Consider the following 25,399-nt stretch of genomic DNA (forward strand, 5'->3'; position numbering starts at 1 on the left):
GCTTCTCTCACTCATTCTTGCCAGCCTTATGTATGTGTTGAATGAACTGAAATGATGTATATAACGTTTCGGTAAAATGCTGGAAATTAACTAAGAGCTCAATGGAGTTTTTGGAAGAAGCCAGTAGACCTGTAGTCGTCGTGGCCTAAAGGATAAACGTCCGGTACATTCGTATCTAGCGATGCAACGGTGTCCGAGTTCCGCAGGCGGGTACCAATTTTTCTAATGAAATACGTACTTGACATATTACATCGTGTAATAAAAGTCAAACCCGCAAAATTATAGTGTGAGTCCGGACGGGTAGGTACCACCACCCTGCCTATCTCTGCCGTGAAGCAGTAATGCGTTTCAGTTTGAAGGGTGGGGCAACCGTTGTAACTATACGGAGACCTTAGAACTTATATCTCAAGGTGGGTGGTGCATTTACGTTTTAGATGTCTATGGGCTTCAGTAACCACTTAACACCAGGTGGGCTGTGAGCTCGTCCACACATCTAGGCAACAAAAAAACCAAAGATGCCACATCCTGCGGTTAACTTTAATTTTCCCACTCTTTTCATCAATTAATTTCGGTAATTAAAATATGACTATAACGAGACTTCTTGTAGTTGTGGCTATGTAAATAAAGGACAACTAGGTTATCTTCGACATAAGCTATGTGCAGTGGCGTAACGATCTAAACTCGCGTGGAAACTCCCCTTTTTTCCTTTTTATTTACGAATTAACATTTATTATAGTACATTGGTACTAAATTAAAAATATATTTTTTAGAAATCAATTATAAAAAAAAAATCAGCAATTTTTTGTTTTGCGGACCATTTGGCGCCCCTTTGTGAATAGCGCCCGGGGCATGATCCCCCCTTGCCCCCCCTCGCTACGCCACTGGCTATCTCTATAAACCAAATCACTAAAATATATTCATATGTATTAATATTCACTAGAATATTATTAATTACGCAGTAAATAATGATTGTCGAGTTAACGTACTCCGTTGTTCCTTATCATTTCCAATTATAAACAACATTCAGTTAATAAATCTGTAGCTTGGCACTTGTGTTGCCAAATTAACTGTTACAAAATATATTTTAATTGGAACTATACTTGTACTGTAACTATACTTGAGGCCTTAGAACTTGTATCTCAAGGTGGGAGGCGCATTTACGTTGTGGATGTCTATGGGCTCCAGTAACCACTTAACACCAGGTGGGCTGTGAGCTCGTCCACCTATCTAAGCAATAAAAAAAAAAGTTTTTAAATGGAGCGTTACAAGTGTGAGCCCTCGGTGAGTAATATTATCTAATTATTTCCCAACGATACGTATTGAATGTTTCTATTGCAGTGCAGTATTTCACCTATTGACCTTTGACCCTATTTCTCATAAGTACCCGATGGACGATAAGGCGGTAAAACTCCTCATTCCTCGGTAAATGGCCGAGGGATCCACAGGTCAAAGACTGTGCTTTAAGAATTATGATTATAACATACAAACAATAAAGTGAACATGGTGTTCCAGACGATCGAGTTTGATCCTATGTGCGATAAGGAGAATCCTCAGAGAATATCCTTCGAAGATGTCTCTGCAGCAGCTTTCAGAATACAAAGTGAGATAATTAAAACGCCGTGCGTGGTAAGGAAATTTTTCGATTCCGTTGTCATTGTGTGCTTTTAAGTCATGCTTATTTTACTAAGAAATTTATAGAAAGAGCGCACAATTATAATTGCTTGGTGTGTGTACACTTTAGTGTGATATATATTGTCTACTAGCTGACCTGGCAGACTTCGTTGTGCCTCAATCGATAAATAAAAGACCTAAACTTTTGTATAAAATAAACTTAAAACAAACAAAAGGAATCCATACGACGGGGGGGACATCAAAGGAAAAACAAAATTGTTATTTTTATTTAATTCCGAGTATTTTCATATTTATTACCTTTTAAACCTTCTCAGGACTTCTACAAATAATTCAAGACCAAAATTAGCCAAATCGGTCCAGCGGTTCTCGAGTTTTAGCGAGACTAACGAACAGCAATTCATTTATATATATATTGTCTGGTAAATTGTTAGTATTCTTACAGAAATCTCACATGTCCTCCATATTCGGGATGGATATCTATCTGAAAAATGACTTTCTGCAGCACACAGGAAGGTAGGATCAATTTATACGTCAATTTAGTAGTTTAGTGATCTCGAAAAGAGCTTTTAGCATACATGTTTCTTGGCCAGAGCTGAAAATTTTATTTTAATCTATTGTATCTATACTAATATATAAATTTGCAGTGGTTTTTACGGATGTTCCGTTATAACTACTGAACCATGCATACGATTAACTTGAAACTTTGTATCCATGTAGAAAATACATGTACTTAATAGATAGGCTTATATTTATATGAGTGTTGGACTCCCTAATAATAATGACAATAAATAATAATGTTAATATTAAATGCCCAGCGAAGCGGGCGAGTACGTCTAGTTTCAAATATTTATAAAATATATAGATAATATATACTAAATAATATATAAATACTTACCTTTGTTATGTTTCTGCGTAATGCAACTATATAGATCCAACTATAATTTTGTTATACGAATTTTCGTAGTTTCAAAGAACGTGGAGCGCGCAACGCCCTAATCCTACTTCCTGAGGAGGCTAAAACTCGGGGCGTCATCTCGGCCTCACTCGGGAATCACTCGCAGGCCCTAAGCTACCACGCGCATAAACTGAATATACCCACCACTGTGGTTATGCCCAATGTCGCTCCAATTATGAAAATCCAGAAATGTCAGTCTTATGGTGCAAACGTCATCGTTCACGGACACGACATGAAGGAGGCCAAGTATCACGCTATGTCCTTGGCTAAGGAAAAGAACCTTACTTATATCAATGGGTAAGATTCGGTTTTCAGTTACTGTAGTAATTTTTAGGTGTAAATGTGAAATCGATGGTTAGTTTCTTGTTAATTTCCTGGTTAACTCATCTCATAGTCCCGATATTAACTTTGTACCGGATCCCGTAGACGAAGTATCCTAAGAGCCAGTAAGTAATTTCCTGCTTACGTGGGTTAAATAATCATAAGGTATAGTTTCAAAATGTTAAGTTGAGATAATAAGCCTAATGGATAAAGAGGACACGTCACGTCTTTATTCCACATTAAGTAGAAGAAGTAAGTCGACATTGTGTTAAGCAGATATCGGTGTCTATTAACGACAAATCAAAGGACGTCATCTTGAAACATGAAGACGAAGTCCAGTTTCATTTGTCTAATGCCACTGAAATAACGACCACATCTGCCCTTACGTCATTTTCGATCCTCCCGATCCACTAACGGTGCTTTTAGGTACCTCAAGCACCCATCAACAACAGGTCGGCAACCCATCGCTTGCGACGAAGGGCTCGGCGAGTAAATTAACCCACAGACACAACCCACTGAGTTTCTTGCCGGATCTTCTCAGTGGGTCGCGTTTCCAATCCGATGGTAGATTCTGCGAAGCACTGCTCTTGCTAGGGTTAGTATTATTAACGTCGTCAGGTTTGAGCCCCGTGAGCTCACCTACTTGTTAGATTATGCTGACATAGCCTCTCAAGGCGATCAGCTTAGGTAGGCTTACAAAAAACTGCCCTTCAAACCATAGTGTACACCTATAAGTTGACGCTAAAACATAACATTGGTAAAGATCACATTGAAATCACCAAACATAGATAGAAACCAGCAAGTACTCGAATTCACTGAATACAATACGGATTTTTAATGTAACCTATGACCATTATTATTTTGCGATAAATAAATAAGCATCGTTGTATCAGGTATGACCACCCTCATATAATGGCCGGTCAGGGTACCGTTGGCCTCGAGATCCTCGAACAGGTACCAGACGTAGACGCGGTGCTGGTACCAGTCGGTGGAGGTGGACTGTTGGCGGGTGTCGCTACAGCCATAAAACACCTGAAATCACGAGTATTGATTTATGTAAGTAAGAAAAGTACAATTATTTGTAAAAATACAATCTCGTATCTCGTATGTTGTATCACTCTTGTCAGAGCGGTCGTGGTCGTCATCCAGCATCATTGCTGTTGGCAGATGTTATGCACCTCACCAGCAATCGCCACTCCTCCCGGTTTGTGGTGAGCCTGGTGCACTCATACAAACAGCCACCAACTGCCGACTTGATCTGGTCGGTCCATCGCATGGGCACCCTTCCACGCGGTCTGGTGCCTTCTACTTTGCCCTGAACGACAAGGCGCTCTATGGAGTCATTTCTTCGCCGGGAGACATGTCCAAAAAAATAAATTGCACACAGGTTGACTTTCTGCATTTACTCCGTATCCGGAAAGTCATTAGTTTTTTATTTATTTATTGCATACCTAAATGTGTGGACGAGCTCACAGCCCACCAGGTGTTAAGTGGTTACCGGAGCCCATAGAAATCTAAAACGTAAATGCCGCCACCCACCTTGAGATATGAGTTCTAAGGTCTCAGTATAGTTATAACGGCTGCTCCGCCCTTCAAACCGAAACGCATTACTGCTCCGCGGCAGAAATAAGCAGGGTGGTAGTACCCATGCGGACTCACAAGAGGTACCACTACCACCAGTATACACTTTCATTAATCGATTAAAACCAAAGATCCCGTATAATAATGTAGTCCGTTATTTTACTAATGATTGAGAGGCTTCAGAGACTTAATTTTATTAATAGCATGAGGCTTTTTATTATATTTTTCGACAGGGTGTAGAAACCGAGAAATGTCCTAGCATGAAGGAAGCCATGAGTCATGAGGAACCAGTGAGTGTTGACATCAAGTCGACCCTGGCCGACGGTCTTGCAGTACCTACAGTCGGCTATAATGCTTTTCGAACAATCAAATCAATAGTCGACAAAATGGTAACAAGCGCTTGTATATTTTTACTAAAAAAAACATTATTTTCGTGATAGAGATACCTCCTCTAAAGCTCTTTGTTTATTTAGGAGAAAGATTAATAATTTTGCTTTATTTTTAATTAATATTTTATAATTTGTGTCGTGTGGATAATACAATTGTAAATGAAAACACCACCGTGTGTTGATGTTTTAAATTCACACTCCAAGAATCATTCAAGTGTATTGACTAATTTAGACCCAGGATTCTTCGATCAACAATACCACAGGATTACAATTAACTTAGATTTAATTCAAAGAGTTCCGAGGAGATCATTTGACGATTGATCATTTCTACGACAATTATTATATAGTTTATACACTTATATAATTTAACTTATTTTACATCTGCATTGGAAAAAGAAGAAATATTATGGTTTATTATAAGTATTTAATATTATAATACAAATTTGATTGGAATGGAGATTGAAACAGCGCCCCTACGTTTGCCGCTAACTTTTACGCGATCGAAAAGCTAAAAAACTCGCACTAAGCACACTGTGAAGTTTCTTCACATCAAAGAACGAAACTACTGTAACCACTTACGCTTTTTACGGTCTCGCACGGGTGTGTGCTAACAAACCGCGTAATTCTGCCGCGAGGCATCATACCTTCCGCTTTAAGCCGTTATACGACACAATTCAAAGGACGACCTCATGTCTCAAGGTTTTAACAGTCTGATGTTTGTAGGCACCGGTTGCTATTTACTAACAGCTGAAGTGAAGTGAAAAACTAATCTAAGCTACAAAAATTTATGTAATTTACCTTGAATGTCAGAGAATGAATGGAGATAAGTAATCACTAAAATTAAGTAGTGTTTGACGAATTCCTGATATCATTAATTGTATGTGTTTATATTACTGTTTGGTATTTGAGCTGTATAAAAACAAAGGACCATTCGTATAGTAGTCGATTATTTTGTTTGAACGATAGATAACGGTTAACGAAGATTGGTTGGCGCGCGCCATACTACGGCTGGTTGAACAAGAGAAATACGTGGTGGAAGGCGGAGGAGCTGTAGGCGTGGCTGCTATCATAGCTGGACTTGTACCCGAGCTGTGTGGAAAGAAGTAAGAATTTTCTCGGAAATCTATATAGCAATCTTCTATTTATATTTTCTCAATTGACTTCGAAATGGCTGGACCGATTACAATGATATTATCAGGAAATCAAAAATTGGCCAGTAAAGTTTGCTAGCAACATATGAAACTGTATTTTGTTATTGATATATTATGGTAACAAAGTTTATCGTAGTATCCGTTCGCTTTGAAAGCGAGAGCGTGGCGAAAATTACAATTACCTTGGTGAATCAAAGACAAGGATTACGATTTCTTTTTTTTGGTTCAACAAAATTAAATACATAATTTTTTTTAGTTGCAGTAATTGATTTTTTTTTATTTACCGCCAATTCAGATTTTGCTTCTTCCAATCAATTATAAATGTATCATTAAAACTTATCATTGTTTCTTATTTATATTTATCATCGTTGCATCTATAACACACAAAACTTAGAACGCGGGACCGTGAGTTTCATCTGCCAATCTTTGTCAAATGAAAGAAGAGAATTTTAAATTTATGTCTTCTTCGGTTTTTCTGAGTAATAAACATAATTAAAACTACATACAGTTTTTCTTGCGTAACCAAAAAACCTATAAGGCATTTGATACGTCAGAAACAATATATAAATATAGACGACAATAAAAAGCGCTCGATTCAACCTTTAAATTTAGTTATTATATAATTATAATTTTTTTTAAATGTACAATTTTACTTCCTTCATAGATAATTAAGATCACTTACGCGAGATATATATAAATAGCACAATTTTTATTACACAATAATTGACACGTTCATACGTTCCGGGTTGAATGGACTGCCGTTGTCCCAAAGCAATCGAGATAATCTTTTTTATTTATTAATTAGTTCAAATAATTGTTACCCATGATAACTACTCTTGATATTTTATATTCAGAACGTAATTGGAATTGAAATTGATGATAAACGAAAAACTAAATTATTTTGACGCGATATATATCATTTACTGTGCTCACACTTTGTAATTCAATTCCATATTAATTTTATTTTACAGAGTTGTATGCATCCTATCCGGGGGCAACATAGATACGACAATCCTGGGACGGTGTTTAGAGCGAGGTCTGGCGGCGGAGAAGCGTCTGGTCAAGTTCAAAGTGACAGTCAGTGATAGACCTGGTGGTATTGCTGAACTGTGCAAATTGATATCATCCATCGGAGTATCAATAAAGGACATCATGCAGGAGAGAGCTTGGGTGCAGGGAGACATCTTTAGCGTCCGAGTGAGTGCTTGTATAGGCTGGAATATTGGTAGTAGTCGGTATCTACGTTAAAAAAACCTTTTATCAAGTCAAAGTTCGACGATAATATTTGACTCGTTTTTTTATTGCTCAGTACTATAACCCAAGATCTATAGGGCCAGTGGTACCTAAATCACTAAACGTAATCGATGGTTTTCGAGTGTGTAATGAGAGAATAGATATGTATTTTATTATCTATGGAGAATACCCAAGAATAGAATCTTATGTTGACATTAATAAAAAGTCAGTTGTCATAATATAGGAAGCGAATTACGCAAAGGCACCTAGGACTTTTGATAGATTAAACACGCAACCCACCTTGAAACTTGAGACCGAAGAATCTATTCAAAATAAAAAATCAAATTAAATTCAATACTCTACTATCCAACAGCAGCTTCTTTTTTATCCAATTTTGAAACTATGTGATCCTTACTTACTTCCTATGCAAAATTATGTCGACATAACACATTATTACGGTTTATATCACAGGTAAAAGTAGTCTGCGAGACTCGTGGTCCGGAACACATGGACGAGCTACGCAATAAGATATCGAACTCCTACCGCGAGTGGGACTTCGCCGGAGAATTCGTTGGGCGCAGAGGAAGCGTAGATTCATTGCTCGATGATATATCACATTGAATGTAATAAAGCACAACAATTATACTTTTATATTCCATAAAACAATAAAACATAACTGTTATAACACTGCTATATCCAATAAAATGATAAAAAACGACTATTACACGGATAAATTACCTGTTTTTGTTTTTTTCGCGGCAACCTCAGACTACCTTAGGGGTGACCTTACGCAAAATTGGCGCGTAATATTAAAACACCGATTGTTTTTCAAATTTGTTATGGAATCTGTTTATATAAAACTTACGTTGTTGCAATCGCAACGAAATATGATTACAGATTTTATATACTAATTAAAATTGAAATTAAGAGAAGTGATTTTTTCCGCTTTATTCTGCAAAATCAAAAATAACTTAAACTTCCCAATGACAGGACAATAGGACAGGTTAAAATATTTCCTTTATTCACAAAAAACTAGATAATCGTGCTTTTGATACCATCATTTAGTTATAAGTTAATATTATAATTAAATGTAATATCAAAATTTGACAACCTGCATACCGGAGATGCTTCAATTATTAAAATAAACATGCTCTCAACTTTATTATTAACATAATTTGAATTGGTAGATAAGAAAACATAATTGCCTAAGGAACATAAGCTTATCGAACTCACATAATTTATTGTTACTTGGTAACACAAAATACATAAGAAAAGTTTCAAAACAAGGCAGTTTAGTATGCGGCAAGCGGCCCGATGTTGCCTAAACTCAGGTTTTATTTATTTATTTATTGTATAGGTGGTTGGATGAGCTCACAGCCCACTTGGTTTTAAGTGGTTATCGGAGCCCATAGACATCTACAACGTAAATGCGCCACCCACCTTGAGATATAAGTTCTAAGGTCTCAGTATAGTTTTTACAACGGCTGCCCAACCCTTCAAACCGAATTACTGTTTCACGGCAGAAATAGGCAGGGTACCTACCTACCTGTACGGACTCACAAGAGGTCCAACTACCAGTAAATCAGTCAGGTTGCAAGGTCAACTGGTATCGCTACAACGTTTATTTTCACTCACATCAATGTCGTGCCATCACATTGAATTGAAACCCTCTTATCTTTTTTTGTTTTTCTTATTGCCCTTGTAGGCAGGCGAGCATACGGCCCACCTGATGGTGAGTGGTTACCGTCGCCCATGGACTTCAGCAATGCCAGGGGCAGAGCCAAGCCGCTGCCTACCGTTTAATACTCTCCACAAGCCTCGTTTGAAGAAGGACATGTCATAGCGCTCGGGAAACACCGTGGAGGGGAGCTCATTCCATAGCCACCTTCGTGGCCACCTCGAATTACATTGTCAATGCAGGCAACGGGGAAAGGCAAAGCCGCCGAAGTCTCAAAATTGTGCTATCGGATTCCAGTGGCCACTCTCGGTGCTTTTTGATATTCCGACCGGTCACCTTTCTCGTTGTAGAATTCAACTTACGACTACACCTATAGACACAATCCACTAAGTTTCTCGTCGAGCCTTCTCAGTGGCACGCGATTCAGATCCGGTAGTAAATTCAGCAAGGTACCTACTGCGCTTGCTAGCTCTTCCAGGCTGAGCCTCGTAAGCTCACCTACCAAACCTAATGGTAGGCAACGGCTCTGCTCTGCCCCTGGCATTACTAACGTCCATGAGCGATGATAACTTACCATCAGGTGGGCCGTATGCTCGTCTGCCACAAAGGCAACAAAAAAATAAAAATAAAAACCGCGCGTAGCTGAAATAGCCTGTTAGATTACAAGCAATTAGGTAGTAGAAAATAAGGTAATCATAAACATAAGAGTCCAAAATATACAGGCGACACGACATCCAGGAAAATGCTACTAATATTGGACGTACCACTATAATAACTGATTATTTAGATTCCTGTGTTACTTAGACTTACTTTTTTAAATCGTTTATTTTTTAATTTATTGTAATTTCAAATGAAAACAAAGTTCGTTAATGAAATAGTATTTTTGTTTAATTGTCGAGACCCGATCTCGCATTTCTTATTTCTAATCATTCGGATTCAAATTTTCGCGGTAACTGACTACTAATGATTTTGATTTATTTATTGTACTATATTTACTAATGCGTATATTTATTGTACGTTCTATTACAAATCTTTGGCCACCAAAATCGATAATAAAGTCACAACCGTTTAAAAGCGTCTTTGAAAGCCTACTTGAATAAAAACATTTTGATTTTGAATACTTTTTAAAGCAGTAAAAACTTTTTTCTTTCAGTTACATTATAAAATAGTAAAAAGTTTTCACTACAGATTCAATGTCATCATAACAATGAGTTTCCTATAATATTATTTTTACAATATCTAAATTAGTTTTCTAAATGTATTTATTAAATTTTTAAAACATGTTTTTATAATGAAAATTTACAGTTAAAACTTGCAAATCAAAATGAGTGTCGTAAGTTGAATCATTTTCCTTTCACATAGAGTAACTAAACGACATTTCTTGTTTAAAATTAATTATATATTCTATCGATTTTTTTCCTACCTAAGTTGAAGGTTTAGAGAGACCATATCAGCGTAACCTTAACTAGTAGGTGAGCTCACGGTGCTCAAACCTGACGATATTCTATCCTTTTTGCTTGTCCTGTATTGTTTTTTTGGATGCTAATGTCGAAATGAAGCCAGTACACTGTTAGTCAATTCAAAATTCTATGACTAATATATGTACACTCATTGAGTTCTCTGATTACGATTTCGTATTAGAATGATTATTCGTGAGCTTAAGTCGACAGCGTTACGTTAGCATAAGCTCGTCAGTGTCGAAGTGAAAACTTTATGCCTATGAGCCTATGAGCCCTATGGTAACAAGAGAGCTCGGTAATTCGGAACAACGTGAAATTGAACTGAATCTTCTTGACTGTATCTTCTTTGCCTCTACCTAAATTGCATCGGATGTCATATACTTAATAGGTAAGTGGTAAGTTTCGTGTGGAGGGCCTGGTGCGCGGAGCATAAATTTCTTACAACGGGATAAGATAGTACTTTTATCTCTGTTAAGAGTTTGCGAGTTTCATGCAAAATTCATACAAAATGTCCTATGGATTCGTTTCAAATACTAAAAAAAAATATATTTACTAACAATCACGCCACGTTAACTGGTCCCGTGATAAGCTCGTAAAGAACTTGTGTTACAGGTATAACGGATATAAATGTAAGATTTTTATTATACACATACATATATTTAATAGACATCCATAACCCTGGAAAAGACATTTATATTTATCATACAAATATCTTCCCTTGGCGGGATTCGAACCCGCGACACCCTTGTGTAGTGACCATGTCACTTACCACTACACCAGACGGCCGTTAATAATATATCTAAAATGAATATTTAGCGATTAGAATTTATTTTAGTAATCAAAGAACTTCAGCAACATCTTTGCGCTACCCCGATGACATAATGATATACTTTATACATAATATGTGCAAAGCGAAACCATATTTGCGAAACGATTATTCACAGAAACTGTAGCATTTTTAATTTTACAGGATATTGAATTTGATGAAAACTGTGATCCAAATAATCCACGCAAAATAAAATATGATGACATATTGGCAGCTTCAAGACGAATTGTCGGGGCAGTAGTTCGTACACCGTGCACCGTATGTTATTATTAATATCAACAAATTATGCTTCTTAAGTGCGTAACGTAACGAGAGATATGGATATCATAAAGTGAATGCCGTCCGTGCCCAGCTTGAGACATGAAGTGAAAATCACAAGTCCAATTAGATAATAAAGCTACTCTACCGTTCAAACCAGAATATAGAACATTTTGTGATAGAAATGACTCTTCTTTTTCTCCACCTTATCCCACTAGGTGGGGTCGGCACAGCTAATTTTTCTCTTCCATTCTCTTCTATCAGCCGTCATCTCAACACTCACTCCTCTCCCTCTCATATCGTCATTCACACACTCCATCCATGTCTTCTTCGGTCGACCTCTTCCACCTCTACCTTGCACTACCATTTCCATACATCTCCTAGTCACATGCATCTTCTCTCTACGCATCACATGTCCATACCACGCTAACCGTGTGATAGAAATGACTATGATAAGATATTCTTCTCGGCCTTTACAATACACCCTACCCCTAGTAAACGTTTAAATGGTAAAATCTAAATGGAAACCCATGAGAAGCACCAGCTTTAAAAAGACGAACCATCAAAATCGTCTTTAAAAAAATTGCCGTCGAATTGATAACCTCGTTCTATTTTAAGTCGGTTAAAAATAGTAAGCAATTGTCTTAAGTGTGGTATAACACCATAATATATTCATTCACGACTTATTCACAGCGCGCTCACATGTCAGAGAGACTGGGAATGGATATTTATTTCAAACAGGAATTTTTACAGTATACTGGAAGGTAAATTTAATTTATGGACACTAAAAAAAAACTATAATAATTATTCAATGCAACTGTCAAAGAGGCTTAAGATAGTTCACAACTTAAATTATAAAAGAATATAACTTTGATACAGGCGGATGGAAAATAAGAATAGACATATGAAGGGCCGCTCGATCGTCATCCAGTTTTTTTTATTTCGTAGACGGGTGAACAGTCCACCTTTTTTCTGCCGCGAGGTATCGCGTTTCGGTTCTAAAGGTGGAATAGGCCTCATTTATCAAGGTGGGTGGCGGCAGCCCCGTTGTTACACGTATGGGCTCCGTAACTACTTAAAAGATGGGCATAACCTTGTTCGTAAACAACGATATAAAAATAATACTATTTAAAAAGGATCAAGTACGATGACGTGGGAATCTTTTTAGCTACCGATTACAATAATAACCACCTATTGTGAAATTATTATTCAAAATACCCTTTTGCGGGTTGGCCAGTTAAATCATTCAATGTCGGATATTAAGTTACCAGTGTTGTTAGAAGATCGATTAGACAACAAACGCGAGAACTCTATTCTTTAATTCCCACAGTTTCAAAGAACGTGGAGTCCGAAATGCGCTGATATCGTTGAGTGACGAACAAAAGAAAAATGGTGTTATAGCAGCGTCTACTGGAAATCATGGTGCAGCATTAAGCTATCACTCCACCCAACTAGGGATACCGTGCATAGTGGTCGTACCTATTCATACCGCTCTCAACAAAGTTAACAAATGCGAACAGCTCGGAGCGAAAGTTTTCAAGCACGGAATAGACATGTCAGCGGCCAAATTACACGCAATGAGTTTAGGGAAGGAAAAGAAAATGATTTACATTAACGGGTAAGTAGTATTACAATTAAGATTTTTTTATTATATCTATATATTAATACTTTTTATACGTGAAGCATAAACTTTGTATCCCTTTTTACGAAAATTGCGCCAACGGAGGAGTATGAAATTTTCCACACTTATAGAGAATAATATAGAGAAGAAGTGCACAATACTAATATTTTTTTAAATAATGCATAAAAGATACATTAAATCAATAAAGAAAACATTACACACACTACATACTGTCAAATTGAGATTAAATATTGTTTGTCTTTGTTAATATTTTTTATAGTGTAGTTTTGGCGAAATTTGTGAGTATAGAAGTATAAAATACAATCATAATAGTGTACAAACTTACAATTCCAATTAATTATAGTCGAATTTCGACTACTGCGGGACCACTAGATAATGTCTAATAGACAAGCAAACAGTCGAAATTTAAATAACATTGAATGCCCGTCCTATGCCTCGAATCGGACTTATGACTGAAATGTAATAGGCGGGAAAATTACACGTTCTAACGCACGCGAAGACAATGATTAATTATTTGATTGTAATAAACACAGGATATGTGGTTTCTTTTTTCCTGAGATTATTACTCTTACTGTTTTATCTCACATTTTTCGTGTTCATGAAAACTTCAAAATATCTTTTACCTGCGACTTAGATCGTGTTAATGTAAAAAGAACAATACCATAGCTTGGAAATTGTAGCTACTTTTCGGATGCAAGGTGCGTATATTCTTTTCGGCATCCCTGACAATTTATGCAACATTTCATTTGGATTGCTTGAGTAGTTAAAACGTGAGAGTGTAACAAACCAACAAACTCACTCTTCCCCTATTATATTTATTACACGTAGTATGGTTAATGTGTATTTGTTTACCCGTAAATGCAAAATCTTCTTCTTTTTCTGCACCTCATCCCACTAGGTGGGGTCGCCACAGCTAATTTTTCTCTTCCATTCTCTTTTATCAGCCGTCATCTCAACACTCACTCCTCTCTCTCTCATATCGTCATTCACACACTCTATCCATGTCTTCTTTGGTCGACCTCTTCCCCCTCTACCTTGCACTAACATTTCTATAAATCTCCTAGTCACATGTATCTTGTCTCTACGCATCACATGTCCGTACCACGCTAACCGTCCACTCTTTAATTTGTTGCAAATAAACTTTTTTTCCCTACCTACGACTGGCTTTTTTTCCCTACCTTCGACTGGCTTTTTTCCCTACCTATTCGGTAGTAGCCTAAGAATTAGGATAGAATAAAAAACGCTCGGGTGTGTAGGTGAGCTGATGAGGATCATCTTGAGAGTTTGCTAATATTGGCCCTAGCAAGAGCGGTACTTCGCAGAATCTACCAACGGATCGGAATCGCGACTCACTGAGAAAATCCCCCGCGACTCGTCCCTCCCCCGCGACCTGCCCTCCGACCGCGTCCGACAATCTCGCTCTAGCGATCGACTTTTTTCAGTCGATCAACTTTGATCGCGTTAATGCTTTGGGCGACGCCATTCGCGCCGCCTCCACTGCACAACACTTCATCGCCGTTGTGCAAGAATACGCTGACGTATACGCGTCGTTAAATACGTACGTCCTCCCCTCACTCCGCCGGTAATCAATGGCGTACATAAGTAGAATCAAGCCCCTATCCGTAACGATAGGATTTTTTAACGCTTACGGTCTCGCAAATCAACGTGATCAGGTTTGTGATTTTTTGCGTGACCATCAAATTGACATCTTTTTGGTGCAGGAGACCCTGCTTAAGCCCGCGCGCCGCGACCCTAAAATCGCGAACTATAACATGGTTAGGAACGACAGGCTCACTGCTCGTGGTGGTGGTACCGTCATTTACTATAGAAGAGCCCTGCATTGCGTCCCACTCGACCCCCCCGCGCTTTCTAACATCGAAGCATCAGTATGCCGAATCTCACTGACTGGACACGCGCCGATCGTTATCGCGTCCGTTTATCTTCCACCGGATAAAATTGTTCTAAGTAGTGATATTGAGGCGCTGCTCGGCATGGAAAGCTCTGTCATTCTGGCGGGTGACCTAAATTGTAAACACGTCAGGTGGAACTCTCACACCTCAACCCCTAATGGCAGGCGCCTCGACGCGTTAGTCGATGATCTCGGCTTCGATATCGTCGCTCCGCTGACCCCGACTCACTACCCGCTAAATATCTCGCATCGCCCGGATATACTCGACATAGCGTTATTAACAAACGTAACTCTGCGCTTACATTCGATCGAAGTAGTTTCAGAGTTAGATTCAGACCACCGTCCCGTCGTTATGAAGCTCGGTCGCGCTCCCGATTCCGTTCCCGTCATGAGGACTGTGGTGGATTGGCACACGCTGGACATCAGCCTGGCTGAATCTGATCCACCATCGCTTCCGTTTAGTCCGGACTCTATCCCGTCTCCTCAGGATACCGCTGAAGCCATAGACATCGTAACGTCACACATCACCTCGACATTAGATAGGTCATCGAAGCAAGTTGTAGCGGAGGACTTCCTTCACCGCTTCAAATTGTCCGACGATATTAGGGAACTCCTTAGAGCTAAGAACGCCTCGATCCGTGCGTACGATAGGTATCCTACCGCGGAAAATCGTATTCGAATGCGTGCCCTACAACGCGACGTAAAGTCTCGCATCACCGAAGTCCGAGATGCCAGATGGTCTGATTTCTTAGAAGGACTCGCGCCCTCTCAAAGGTCTTACTACCGCTTAGCTCGTACTCTCAAATCGGATACGGTAGTAACTATGCCCCCCCTCGTAGGCCCCTCAGGCCGACTCGCGGCGTTCGATGATGACGAAAAAGCAGAGCTGCTGGCCGATACATTGCAAGCCCAGTGCATGCCCAGCATTCAATCCGCGGACCCTGTTCATGTAGAATTAGTAGACAGTGAGGTAGAACGCAGAGCCTCCTTGCCACCCTTGCACGCGTTACCGCCCGTCACCTCAATGGAAGTTAAAGACCTGATCAAAGACCTACGTCCTCGCAAGGCTCCCGGTTCCGACGGTATATCTAACCGCGTTATTAAACTTTTACCCGTCCAACTCATCGTGATGTTGGCATCTATTTTCAATGCCGCTATGGCTAACTGTATCTTTCCCACGGTGTGGAAAGAAGCGGACGTTATCGGCATACACAAACCCGGTAAACCAAAAAATAATCCGACGAGTTACCGCCCGATTAGCCTTCTCATGTCTCTAGGCAAACTGTATGAGCGTCTGCTCTACAAACGCCTCAGAGACTTCGTCTCATCCAAGGGCATTCTCATCGATGAACAATTCGGATTCCGTGCAAATCACTCATGCGTACAACAGGTGCACCGCCTCACGGAGCACATTCTTGTGGGACTTAATCGACCAAAACCGTTATACACGGGAGCTCTCTTCTTCGACGTCGCAAAAGCGTTCGACAAAGTCTGGCACAACGGTTTGATTTTCAAACTATTCAACATGGGCGTGCCGGATAGTCTCGTGCTCATCATACGGGACTTCTTGTCGAACCGCTCTTTTCGATATCGAGTAGAGGGAACCCGCTCCTCCCCGCGACCACTCACGGCTGGAGTGCCGCAAGGCTCCGTTCTCTCACCGCTCCTATTTAGTTTATTTATTAATGATATTCCCCGGTCGCCGCCGACCCAGCTAGCCTTATTCGCTGACGACACAACCGTTTACTACTCAAGTAGAAACAAGTCCCTAATCGCGAGTAAACTCCAGAGCGCAGCGTTAGCCCTCGGACAGTGGTTCCGAAAATGGCGCATAGACATCAACCCGGCGAAAAGCACAGCAGTGTTATTTCAAAGGGGAAACTCACCGCTTATTTCCTCCCGCATTAGGAGGAGAAATATCACTCCCCCGATCACCCTCTTCAGCCAACCTATACCCTGGGTCAGGAAGGTTAAGTACCTGGGAGTCACCCTGGATGCATCCATGACATTCCGCCCACACATAAAAACAGTCCGCGACCGTGCCGCATTCATTCTCGGCAGACTCTATCCCATGATCTGTAAGCGGAGTAAAATGTCCCTTCGGAACAAGGTGACACTTTACAAAACTTGCATAAGGCCCATCATGACTTACGCGAGTGTGGTGTTCGCTCACGCGGCCCGCACACACATAGACACCCTCCAATCCCTACAATCCCGCTTTTGCAGGTTAGCCGTCGGGGCTCCGTGGTTCGTGAGGAACGTTGACCTACACGACGACCTGGGCCTTGAATCAATCCAGAAATACATGAAGTCAGCGTCGGAACGGTACTTCGATAAGGCTATGCGTCATGATAATCGCCTTATCGTTGCCGCCACTGACTACTCACCGAATCCTGATCATGCAGGAGCCAGTCACCGTCGACGCCCTAGACACGTCCTTACGGATCCATCAGATCCAATAACCTCTGCATTAGATGCCTTCAGCTCTAATACTAGGAGCAGGCTTAGGGACCCCAGTAACCGTACTCGTCGAACTCGACAAAGAGGTCGACGTGCAACCTAGCCCATGCATCAGCCCGCTGAGTTTCTCGCCGGATCTTCTCAGCGGGTCGCGATTCCGATCCGGAAGTAGATTCATACGCGAAGCAATTGCTCTTGAGTTGTTAGGTCTCCTTCGGAGGCGCTCGGGCAGCTGTTAGCAAATCCCACCCCTCCTGGCTGAGCCTTTGCTCGCCCACCTGTCCTGGTGAAACTGGAAAGGCCTTCGGGCCACCAGTAATCTCTCAAACAAAAAAAAAAAAAAAAAAAATCACAGAAAATCTGGCGAGAAACTTTTTGGGTTGTGTTTATGGGCTAGTTAGCTCGTCAAACCCTCCGTTGTGATTGGCGTGTTCGGTTAGAGTAATCAGTGCTTGAAGAGCCTAAAAGCACCAAGAGCGTATCCGGGGGATCCGACAAGACATGCTTCGGGCGACGGCGACCGTTGTGTTGTCCTGCCACTTGGATCAGAGATGTAATTACCGCCATGGCTCATGGCCACGATAATAGGGTCGATACGACTGAACATCTGGCGATGAATATTGTATGCGAGTTCTTTGACTGTAAACACGACCTAGATAAAAAAAAATGATGTTCTTCTAATATTATATTGTTTTTTGCTCTATAATCGACTGTATTAACTGTAAATAAATATTATATAATGTACAATAATATTTATATAGACGGCATTCACTTTATGATATCCAAATCTCTCGTTACGTTACTTTTTTTTTTTATTGCTTAGATGGGTGGACGAACTCACAGCCCACCTGGTGTTAAGTGGTTACTGGAGCCCATAGACATCTACAACGTAAATGCGCCACCCACCTTGAGATATAAGTTCTAGGGTTTCAAGTATAGTTACAACGGCTGCCCCACCCTTCAAACCGAAACGCATTACGGCTTCACGGCAGAAATAGGCAGGGTGGTGGTACCCGTACGGAATCACAAGAGGTCATACCATCAGTAAAAAAAAAAAAAAATAAAAAAAATGTTATCATTACATCTAATTGACAATAAGTGGCTTCATTATTTATCGAATCTTTTTAACGCGTACAGCTATGATCATCCCGATGTATTAGCTGGACAGGGATCTATCGGTATAGAGATAATTGAGCAATTACCGAATGTTGATGCAGTTTTGATACCCGTCGGTGGTGGAAGCCTATTAACTGGAATTGGGATCTCCGTAAAACATCTTAAGCCAGACACTGAAATATATGTAAGAAATAATTTAATATTAGATTTTATAAATGAGTTAGTCTTGTAAGTATTTAGATGTTTTACTTTTGAGTATATAAATACCATAAATGTGAAGTTTAAATTTTGACAATAACGACTAGCAATTAAAATCTAATTGATTTAATACCTTTTCCATAAAGGAGCGAATAGAAAGGTAAACTTAATTCATACAAAGTGGAATTCATTCAAAGTTTCAATGTGATGGTTATAACAAAATTTAAAGTACTTACACTATGTTCCAATATCTTAATCAGTAATGAATCGGAAAAGTTTGGATTTAGAAACATTCATCCGACAAATTAACATGAAATCTAATATGAACGTTTTTGTTCTAAACATTAATAATAAGCGACATAGTTATTACTAAATTCAACTTTTGGATTGGTAAAAGGAAGCATCAAGCTTGTATTTGGATGAATCACATATTTATACCGAAGTTTCTTTATAATTTTTTTCCTGAATGATAGTAATATGAACTATTTATTTCCACTGGTGGTAGGACCTCTTGTGAGTCCGCACGGGTAGGTACCACCACCCCGCCTATTTCTGCCGTGAAGCCCTAATGCGTTTCGGTTTGAAGGGTGGGGTAGCCGTTGTAACTACACTGAGACCTTAGAACTTATATCTCAAGGTGAGTGGCGCATTTACGTTGTAGATGTCTATGGGCTCCAGTAACCACTTAACACCAGGTGAGCTGTGAGCTCGTCCACCAATCTAAGCAATAAAAAAATAAAAAATATGTATTACCTATCTTATAATATATTATGCGGTAAACTGCTGCAAAAATGCTGTCTTCCTTTATGCTTTTGAAACCAAACCCTAGTTATATTTACTATTAGGCTTTTCGCCGTGCCTATTGAAATTATTTCATTGATTGCAGGGTGTTGAAACAGATAAAACTTGTAGCATGGTAGAATCTCTTAGAAAAAACGAGCGGATTCATTTAGACATCGATTCGACTATCGCTGAGGGTCTGGCTGTAAACGTGGTCGGAACAAACACATTCTACAATATCAAAGGTCTTGTAGACAAAATAGTAAGTACATTTAAAAGTTATGTTTAGGAGCAGCTTTATATCAAATATCTATTTTGTTCTGATTCTGTTCTTTACGTACATTAGTGTATATTTATCGCTTACATTTTTTTTATTTGTTCATACGAAGAAACAGTGAAACAATTTTGATAAAATTTTAAAAGTTCCTACTAAATTTGGTTAATATTTTGTCAGCCTCAATGCTGGAGGCAAAGAGATTACATGTAATGAAGCAGTGTTTTTTTTTTAAATACGTGTAACTTATCATTGAAAGAATCCACAAATACATCTATAAACACGGCACTTCTTCGGTATGGCAATCCGCATCTTGTGATGCCATGTTGCCAGTGTCTAATTTTTACATAATATTATTTTAAACAAAATCTGATATGGAATGAAATAAGATGAAGTTGATTTAAATGAGATTGTCAACAATTGGAATGAAATTAATTATAATAAATGAAACGAAATTAGATAAAATGAAATAGTCTCAGTAAATTGGTGAAAATTTATTGTGACTTCAGTGAACTTTTTAGAAAACTTGTGCACTTGTGCACTTTCATAGATGCTAAACCTTTAATAAGCCTCCATTATTACACGTTTTTACACCACTTCGCCTTTTGCGTGACTTGTTACCTTAATGAGATATTTAAAAGTCTTCAATTGTCACGTTTGCATCTGTAGGTGGTTGTAAAGGAAGATTGGGTGGCTCGGGCCATCATGCATATAGTAGAAGAGGAGAGATTTGTCGTGGAAGGTGCCGGCGCTGTGGCCGTTGCCGCCATTATGGCGGGATTGTTCCCCAATCTTAAAGGAAAGAAGTAATATATTTTAACTGTCAATGAAGTAAAAAAAAAAATCGAAGCCACGTTTTTTTGTTGTTGCTAATGTGGGTGGACGAGCTCTCAGCCCACCTGGTGTTAAGGGGTTACTGGAGCCCATAGACATCTACAACGTAAATGCGCCACCCACCTTGACATATAAGTTCTAAGGTCTGAAGTATAGTTACAACGACTGCCCTACCCTTCAAACCGAAACGCATTACTCCTTCACGGCAGAAATAGGCAGGGTGGTGGTACCTACCCGCGTGGACTCACAAGAGGTCCTACCACCAGTAAAGCGTGTATGTTTTTATACCAGCTTGCACTGACTAAAGTTTTTCACGCAACCGTCATAGCGTTGCTATTACTCTCGGTGTTTTTAGGCATACCAAGCACCGGTCACCGGTCACATCGAATTAGACGAAGAGTTCAACATGCAACTTAATCCACAGACAGAACCTACTGAGTTTCTCGCCTGGCTTTCACAGCGAATCGCGATCCCAACCCGGTGGTAGATTTAGCGAAGCCCTATTCTTGCCAGGGCAGAAACATTCTAACAAGCAATGTATCTCAGCTTCATCAGCAGTCATCACTAACTTTACGCATACTTTTTAAAGAAATTTACTAATTTTAAATAATTTTGGTCTGTTTTAGAGTCGTTTGCATAATCTCTGGAGGTAATATTGATGTTACGATTCTGGCCCGCGCGTTGGAACGCGGTATGGCCGCCGAAGGTCGGTTGGTAAAATTTAAAGTGACGGTCCACGACCGCCCTGGGGGCATGGCGGAACTATGCACACTCCTAACTAATTCAGGAATCACAATACGAGACTGCGTCCCCGAACGAGCCTGGGTCAAGGGCGATGTGTTTAGTGCCCAGGTACGTTTCTCTTGAGAGGTTTTTGCGTTAAAGTGCAAACTTGTATCTGATTAACTTGACTAATATATAAATAATTTCGTATTAAATGTATGAATAGTTTTACATATTCTATGATCAGGATATTCTGTTCCTTAAATCAATAAATTAATCTGTTAATTTTATTTATCCTCAAAAGGATTCTTCTTCTTCTCTTCGGCGCAGCTAATTTTCCATTCTCCTCTATCAGCCGTCATCTCAACACTCACCCCTCTATCTCTCATATCGTCATTCACACGCCCCCCCCCCCATGTCTTCTTCGGTCGACCTCTTCCCGTCTAACTTGCACTACCATTTCCATACATCTCCTAGTCACATGCATCTTCTCTCTACACATCACATCTCCATGCCACGCTAACCATCCTCTCTTTAATTTGTTAATTACCGGGGCTACTTTCACATTTCCTCTGATATACTCATTCCTTACAAGGGCGGATCCAGGGGGGGGGTCATGGGGGTCATGACCCCCCCCTGAGCTGGTTCCAGGACCTAGGTGGACCACATATTGAACATAATGATTTTAGGACACAATATATTGTTGCTCCTTAATTAATTTAATATATTAAAATAAATTTTGTATGATGGCAAATGTTTGGGAACGAACGCATCGAAAATTTGAATTTTACCGCGCAACACTCGCGCGCGCTTGTCGACTACGTAACGTCAAGCTAGGCCTAACCTCAAATTGAATCCTAACCTCAATCGGAATCGGAACGCCTAAACTTCAACATATTATCATAACATAGTTCTAAGTTAAAAAACTAAAATTTCTTTGTAGCTTTAATGTGCTTATAAGTGTACCTTTATTAGTATTCTTACTCTCACAGCTAGAGTCCCGCAAGGCTCTGTCCTCTCACCCCTCTTATTTAGCTTATTCGTTAACGATATTCCCCGGTCGCCGCCGACCCATTTAGCTTTATTCGCCGACGACACGACTGTTTACTATTCCAGTAGAAATAAGTCCATAATCGCGAAGAAGCTTCAGAGCGCAGCCCTAGCACTAGGACAGTGGTTCCGAAAATGGCGCATAGACATCAACCTAGCGAAAAGTACTGCGGTGCTATTTCAGAGGATTAGGAGGAGGAATCTCACACCCCCGATTACTCTCTTTAGACAACCCATACCCTGGGCCAGGAAGGTCAAGTACCTGGGCGTTACCCTGGATGCATCGATGACATTCCGCCCGCATATAAAATCAGTCCGTGACCGTGCCGCGTTTATTCTCGGTAGACTCTACCCCATGATCTGTAAGCGGAGTAAAATGTCCCTTCGGAACAAGGTGACACTTTACAAAACTTGCATAAGGCCCGTCATGACTTACGCGAGTGTGGTGTTCGCTCACGCGGCCCGCACACACATAGACACCCTCCAATCTCTACAATCCCGCTTTTGCAGGTTAGCCGTCGGAGCTCCGTGGTTCGTGAGGAACGTTGACCTACACGACGACCTGGGCCTCGAATCTATCCAGAAATACATGAAGTCAGCGTCGGAACGGTACTTCGATAAGCTATGCGTCATGATAATCGCCTTATCGTTGCCGCCGCTGACTACTCCCCGAATCCTGATCACGCAGGAGCCAGTCACCGTCGACGCCCTAGACACGTCCTTACGGATCCATCAAATCCAATAACCTTTGCATTAGACGCCTTCAGCTCTAACACTAGGAGCAGGCTTAGGGACCTCGGTAACCGTACTCGTCGCACTCGACAAAGAGTTCGCCGTGCAACCTAACCCATGAATCAGCTCGCTGAGTTTCTCGCCGGATCTTCTCAGCGGGTCGCGATTCCGATCCGGTAGTAGATTCATTCGCGAAGCAGCAACTCTTGAGCTGTTAGGTCTCCTTCGGAGGCGCTCGGGTAGCTGTTAGCAAATCCCAACCCTCCTGGCTGAGCCTTTGCTCGCCAATCTGTCCTGGTGAAACTGGAAAGGCCTCCGGGCCACGAGTAAGCCATCAATCATAAAAAAAAAGAGTATTCTTAAAAATTGTTACTGTAAATTCATTAATTACAAGAAATGGTAAGTAATCAGTTTCTCATTATCCCAGTGTGTGTGTTTTAACTTAAATGTTATTGTTGTTAATGCTTATAAATTACCTCATAGGTAGATATGTAGGTACCTACTTACTGAAAGAGTCCTGCGTGACTAATGTACCGACTTATATATATTTTTTTGACGAGAGAGATTGAAGAGCATAAGGTTACTAACTCAACCTAATAAAATCTTAGATAAATTCCCACAATGAAATCAAGTGTATCGTCGTGACCACATTTATTTTAATGCTTTTAAAAATAAAAGCTTTTAAATTTATTATGTGTTAAGTTTTTTCAAGTGTACAATAAAGAATAAATATTTTGAAGTACAGTACTTACGTACAATAAGAAAATACCTACTTTTTACTTGTATCTATTGTTATCAAATAAAATTATCAGTTCTTGACTTGACTATGACCCCCTCCTGGCACCAAAGCTGGATCCGCCCTTGATTCCTTATCTTGTTCAATCTTGTTACTTCACACATCCATCCATCTCAACGTTCGCATCTTTGCCGCATGCACTCCTCTATCATGCTTTACTTTCGTCGCCCAGCATTCAGATCCATATAGCACGACAGGTCTAATGATCGTTTTGTAAATTTTTACCTTGAGCTAAAGGGGCATTCTACGATCGCATGCTGTTGCAGAGATCTGTCACCATTTCACCCAGCCAGCGTTTATTCGGATTAATTTAAAAAAGGATCATAATCCTCATAAGATCAAATTTATAATTGCTTTATTTTAAACAGGACTATATCTCCCCATACGATTTTAACGACCTCACCTATTACATTTGATTTTAGGTCAAGGTAATTGCCGAAACTAGAGGCTGGGAACATACGAAAGAATTGATAGAACAAATTAAGAAACATTACAAAGATTATTTCTTCCAAGAAATATGCGACCGGCCCGACAGGCCTTCGGTCGGAACTCGACGTGGGCCCTGTTTAGCACCGAATCCTGTTTGTATGCAAAAATAAGCGTTTAACCAACAATAACTTTTTTTATTTAACACAGCATTTATTAAATTAAAATGATTTTATTTATTTTATAATTCGTGTTTATTTTATTGGCTCCCGAAAAACATCCGTTAATGTGTGTGTTAATAAAGACGTGTACACTGTACATTTTTTACAAAGATTCGAATCACGTAGGTGGGTACTAATATTTCAAGGAATATACGTAGCTGACACGTTCAGAAACGACTTTCCCTGTAAAAGGAATAACATCGTTTAGAATAGTTTAGATCATATCCACTTAAATAACAGGAAAGTATCGTCGTCGAAAACTAAGATAACATTAAAAATTCAAATATTATTCATCCTGGTGATCCTTGTTAGGATATTATGACAAGGTAACAAAATTGTTGTTTTCTCATCGGTTCTTGAAACTTATGATATTTTAGGTTAATTGGAAATCCTGAATTTGGTTGGTAAATTGTATTAAAATATTTCGTCCCATAGATATGTGGCGATTTGTACTTACATATATACGTACACTGGCAGCCCTTAGTGTATTGTTTAAAACTTATTGCATTACCTATTTAATAAACTTCATATATCTTGCAGCTGTTTGTGGGAACGCGATGAGCAAAGTTGTGTCAATTATTTCGTTAAATTTTGTATGTCTTCAAGTTTAAATGTATAATAACAACTTAACATCTTTGAAACAACAACCATTTTACTGAGACTATTTTATCCCATCTCATCTCGTTTCATTCAATTTCATCTCAAATGATTAGTCTCAAATTAATCTACTTCACCTTATTTCATAATATCATTT

General features: G+C 39.6%; 3 protein-coding genes across 5 annotated transcripts in view; all 3 read left to right on the forward strand.

The window, feature by feature from the left end:
• Window positions 1-25,399, forward strand: part of LOC101741242 (L-threonine ammonia-lyase) — a 66,989-nt gene that overhangs the window by 19,637 nt on the left and 21,953 nt on the right. The window lies entirely within an intron of this gene.
• Window positions 604-7,996, forward strand: LOC101741659 (L-threonine ammonia-lyase). Of its 2 annotated transcripts, XM_062676076.1 has the most exons (10): window positions 921-1,102; window positions 1,248-1,281; window positions 1,513-1,626; window positions 2,075-2,145; window positions 2,597-2,884; window positions 3,802-3,964; window positions 4,723-4,878; window positions 5,845-5,981; window positions 7,001-7,226; window positions 7,734-7,996. In XM_062676076.1, the coding sequence occupies exons 2-10, from the start codon at window positions 1,255-1,257 to the stop codon at window positions 7,881-7,883; spliced, it is 1,332 nt and encodes a 443-aa protein (XP_062532060.1). In that variant the 5' UTR covers window positions 921-1,102; window positions 1,248-1,254; the 3' UTR covers window positions 7,884-7,996. The 2 variants fall into 2 exon arrangements, with proteins under 2 accessions (XP_004924568.2, XP_062532060.1); XM_004924511.5 differs by having other exon boundaries at window positions 604-1,281.
• On the forward strand, window positions 10,116-24,671 carry LOC101740961 (L-threonine ammonia-lyase). Its single transcript, XM_012688986.4, has 9 exons — window positions 10,116-10,273; window positions 11,371-11,484; window positions 12,178-12,248; window positions 12,815-13,102; window positions 18,633-18,795; window positions 19,696-19,851; window positions 20,533-20,669; window positions 21,324-21,549; window positions 24,421-24,671. The coding sequence occupies exons 1-9, from the start codon at window positions 10,265-10,267 to the stop codon at window positions 24,595-24,597; spliced, it is 1,341 nt and encodes a 446-aa protein (XP_012544440.1). The 5' UTR covers window positions 10,116-10,264; the 3' UTR covers window positions 24,598-24,671.

The sequence above is a fragment of the Bombyx mori genome, chromosome 25 (assembly GCF_030269925.1).
Source record: "Bombyx mori chromosome 25, ASM3026992v2".
NCBI classification, from domain to species: domain Eukaryota; kingdom Metazoa; phylum Arthropoda; class Insecta; order Lepidoptera; family Bombycidae; genus Bombyx; species Bombyx mori.

Coding starts and splice junctions, on each gene's coding strand:
- LOC101741659 (XM_004924511.5), top strand. CDS start 1,255: ATGGAGCGTTACAAGTGTGAGCCCTCG. Junction 1,627..2,074: donor TAATTAAAACGCCGTGCGTG/GTAAGGAAATTT, acceptor GTATTCTTACAG/AAATCTCACATGTCCTCCAT. Junction 3,965..4,722: donor AATCACGAGTATTGATTTAT/GTAAGTAAGAAA, acceptor ATTTTTCGACAG/GGTGTAGAAACCGAGAAATG.
- LOC101740961 (XM_012688986.4), top strand. Junction 11,485..12,177: donor TAGTTCGTACACCGTGCACC/GTATGTTATTAT, acceptor ACTTATTCACAG/CGCGCTCACATGTCAGAGAG. Junction 12,249..12,814: donor TTTTTACAGTATACTGGAAG/GTAAATTTAATT, acceptor TAATTCCCACAG/TTTCAAAGAACGTGGAGTCC.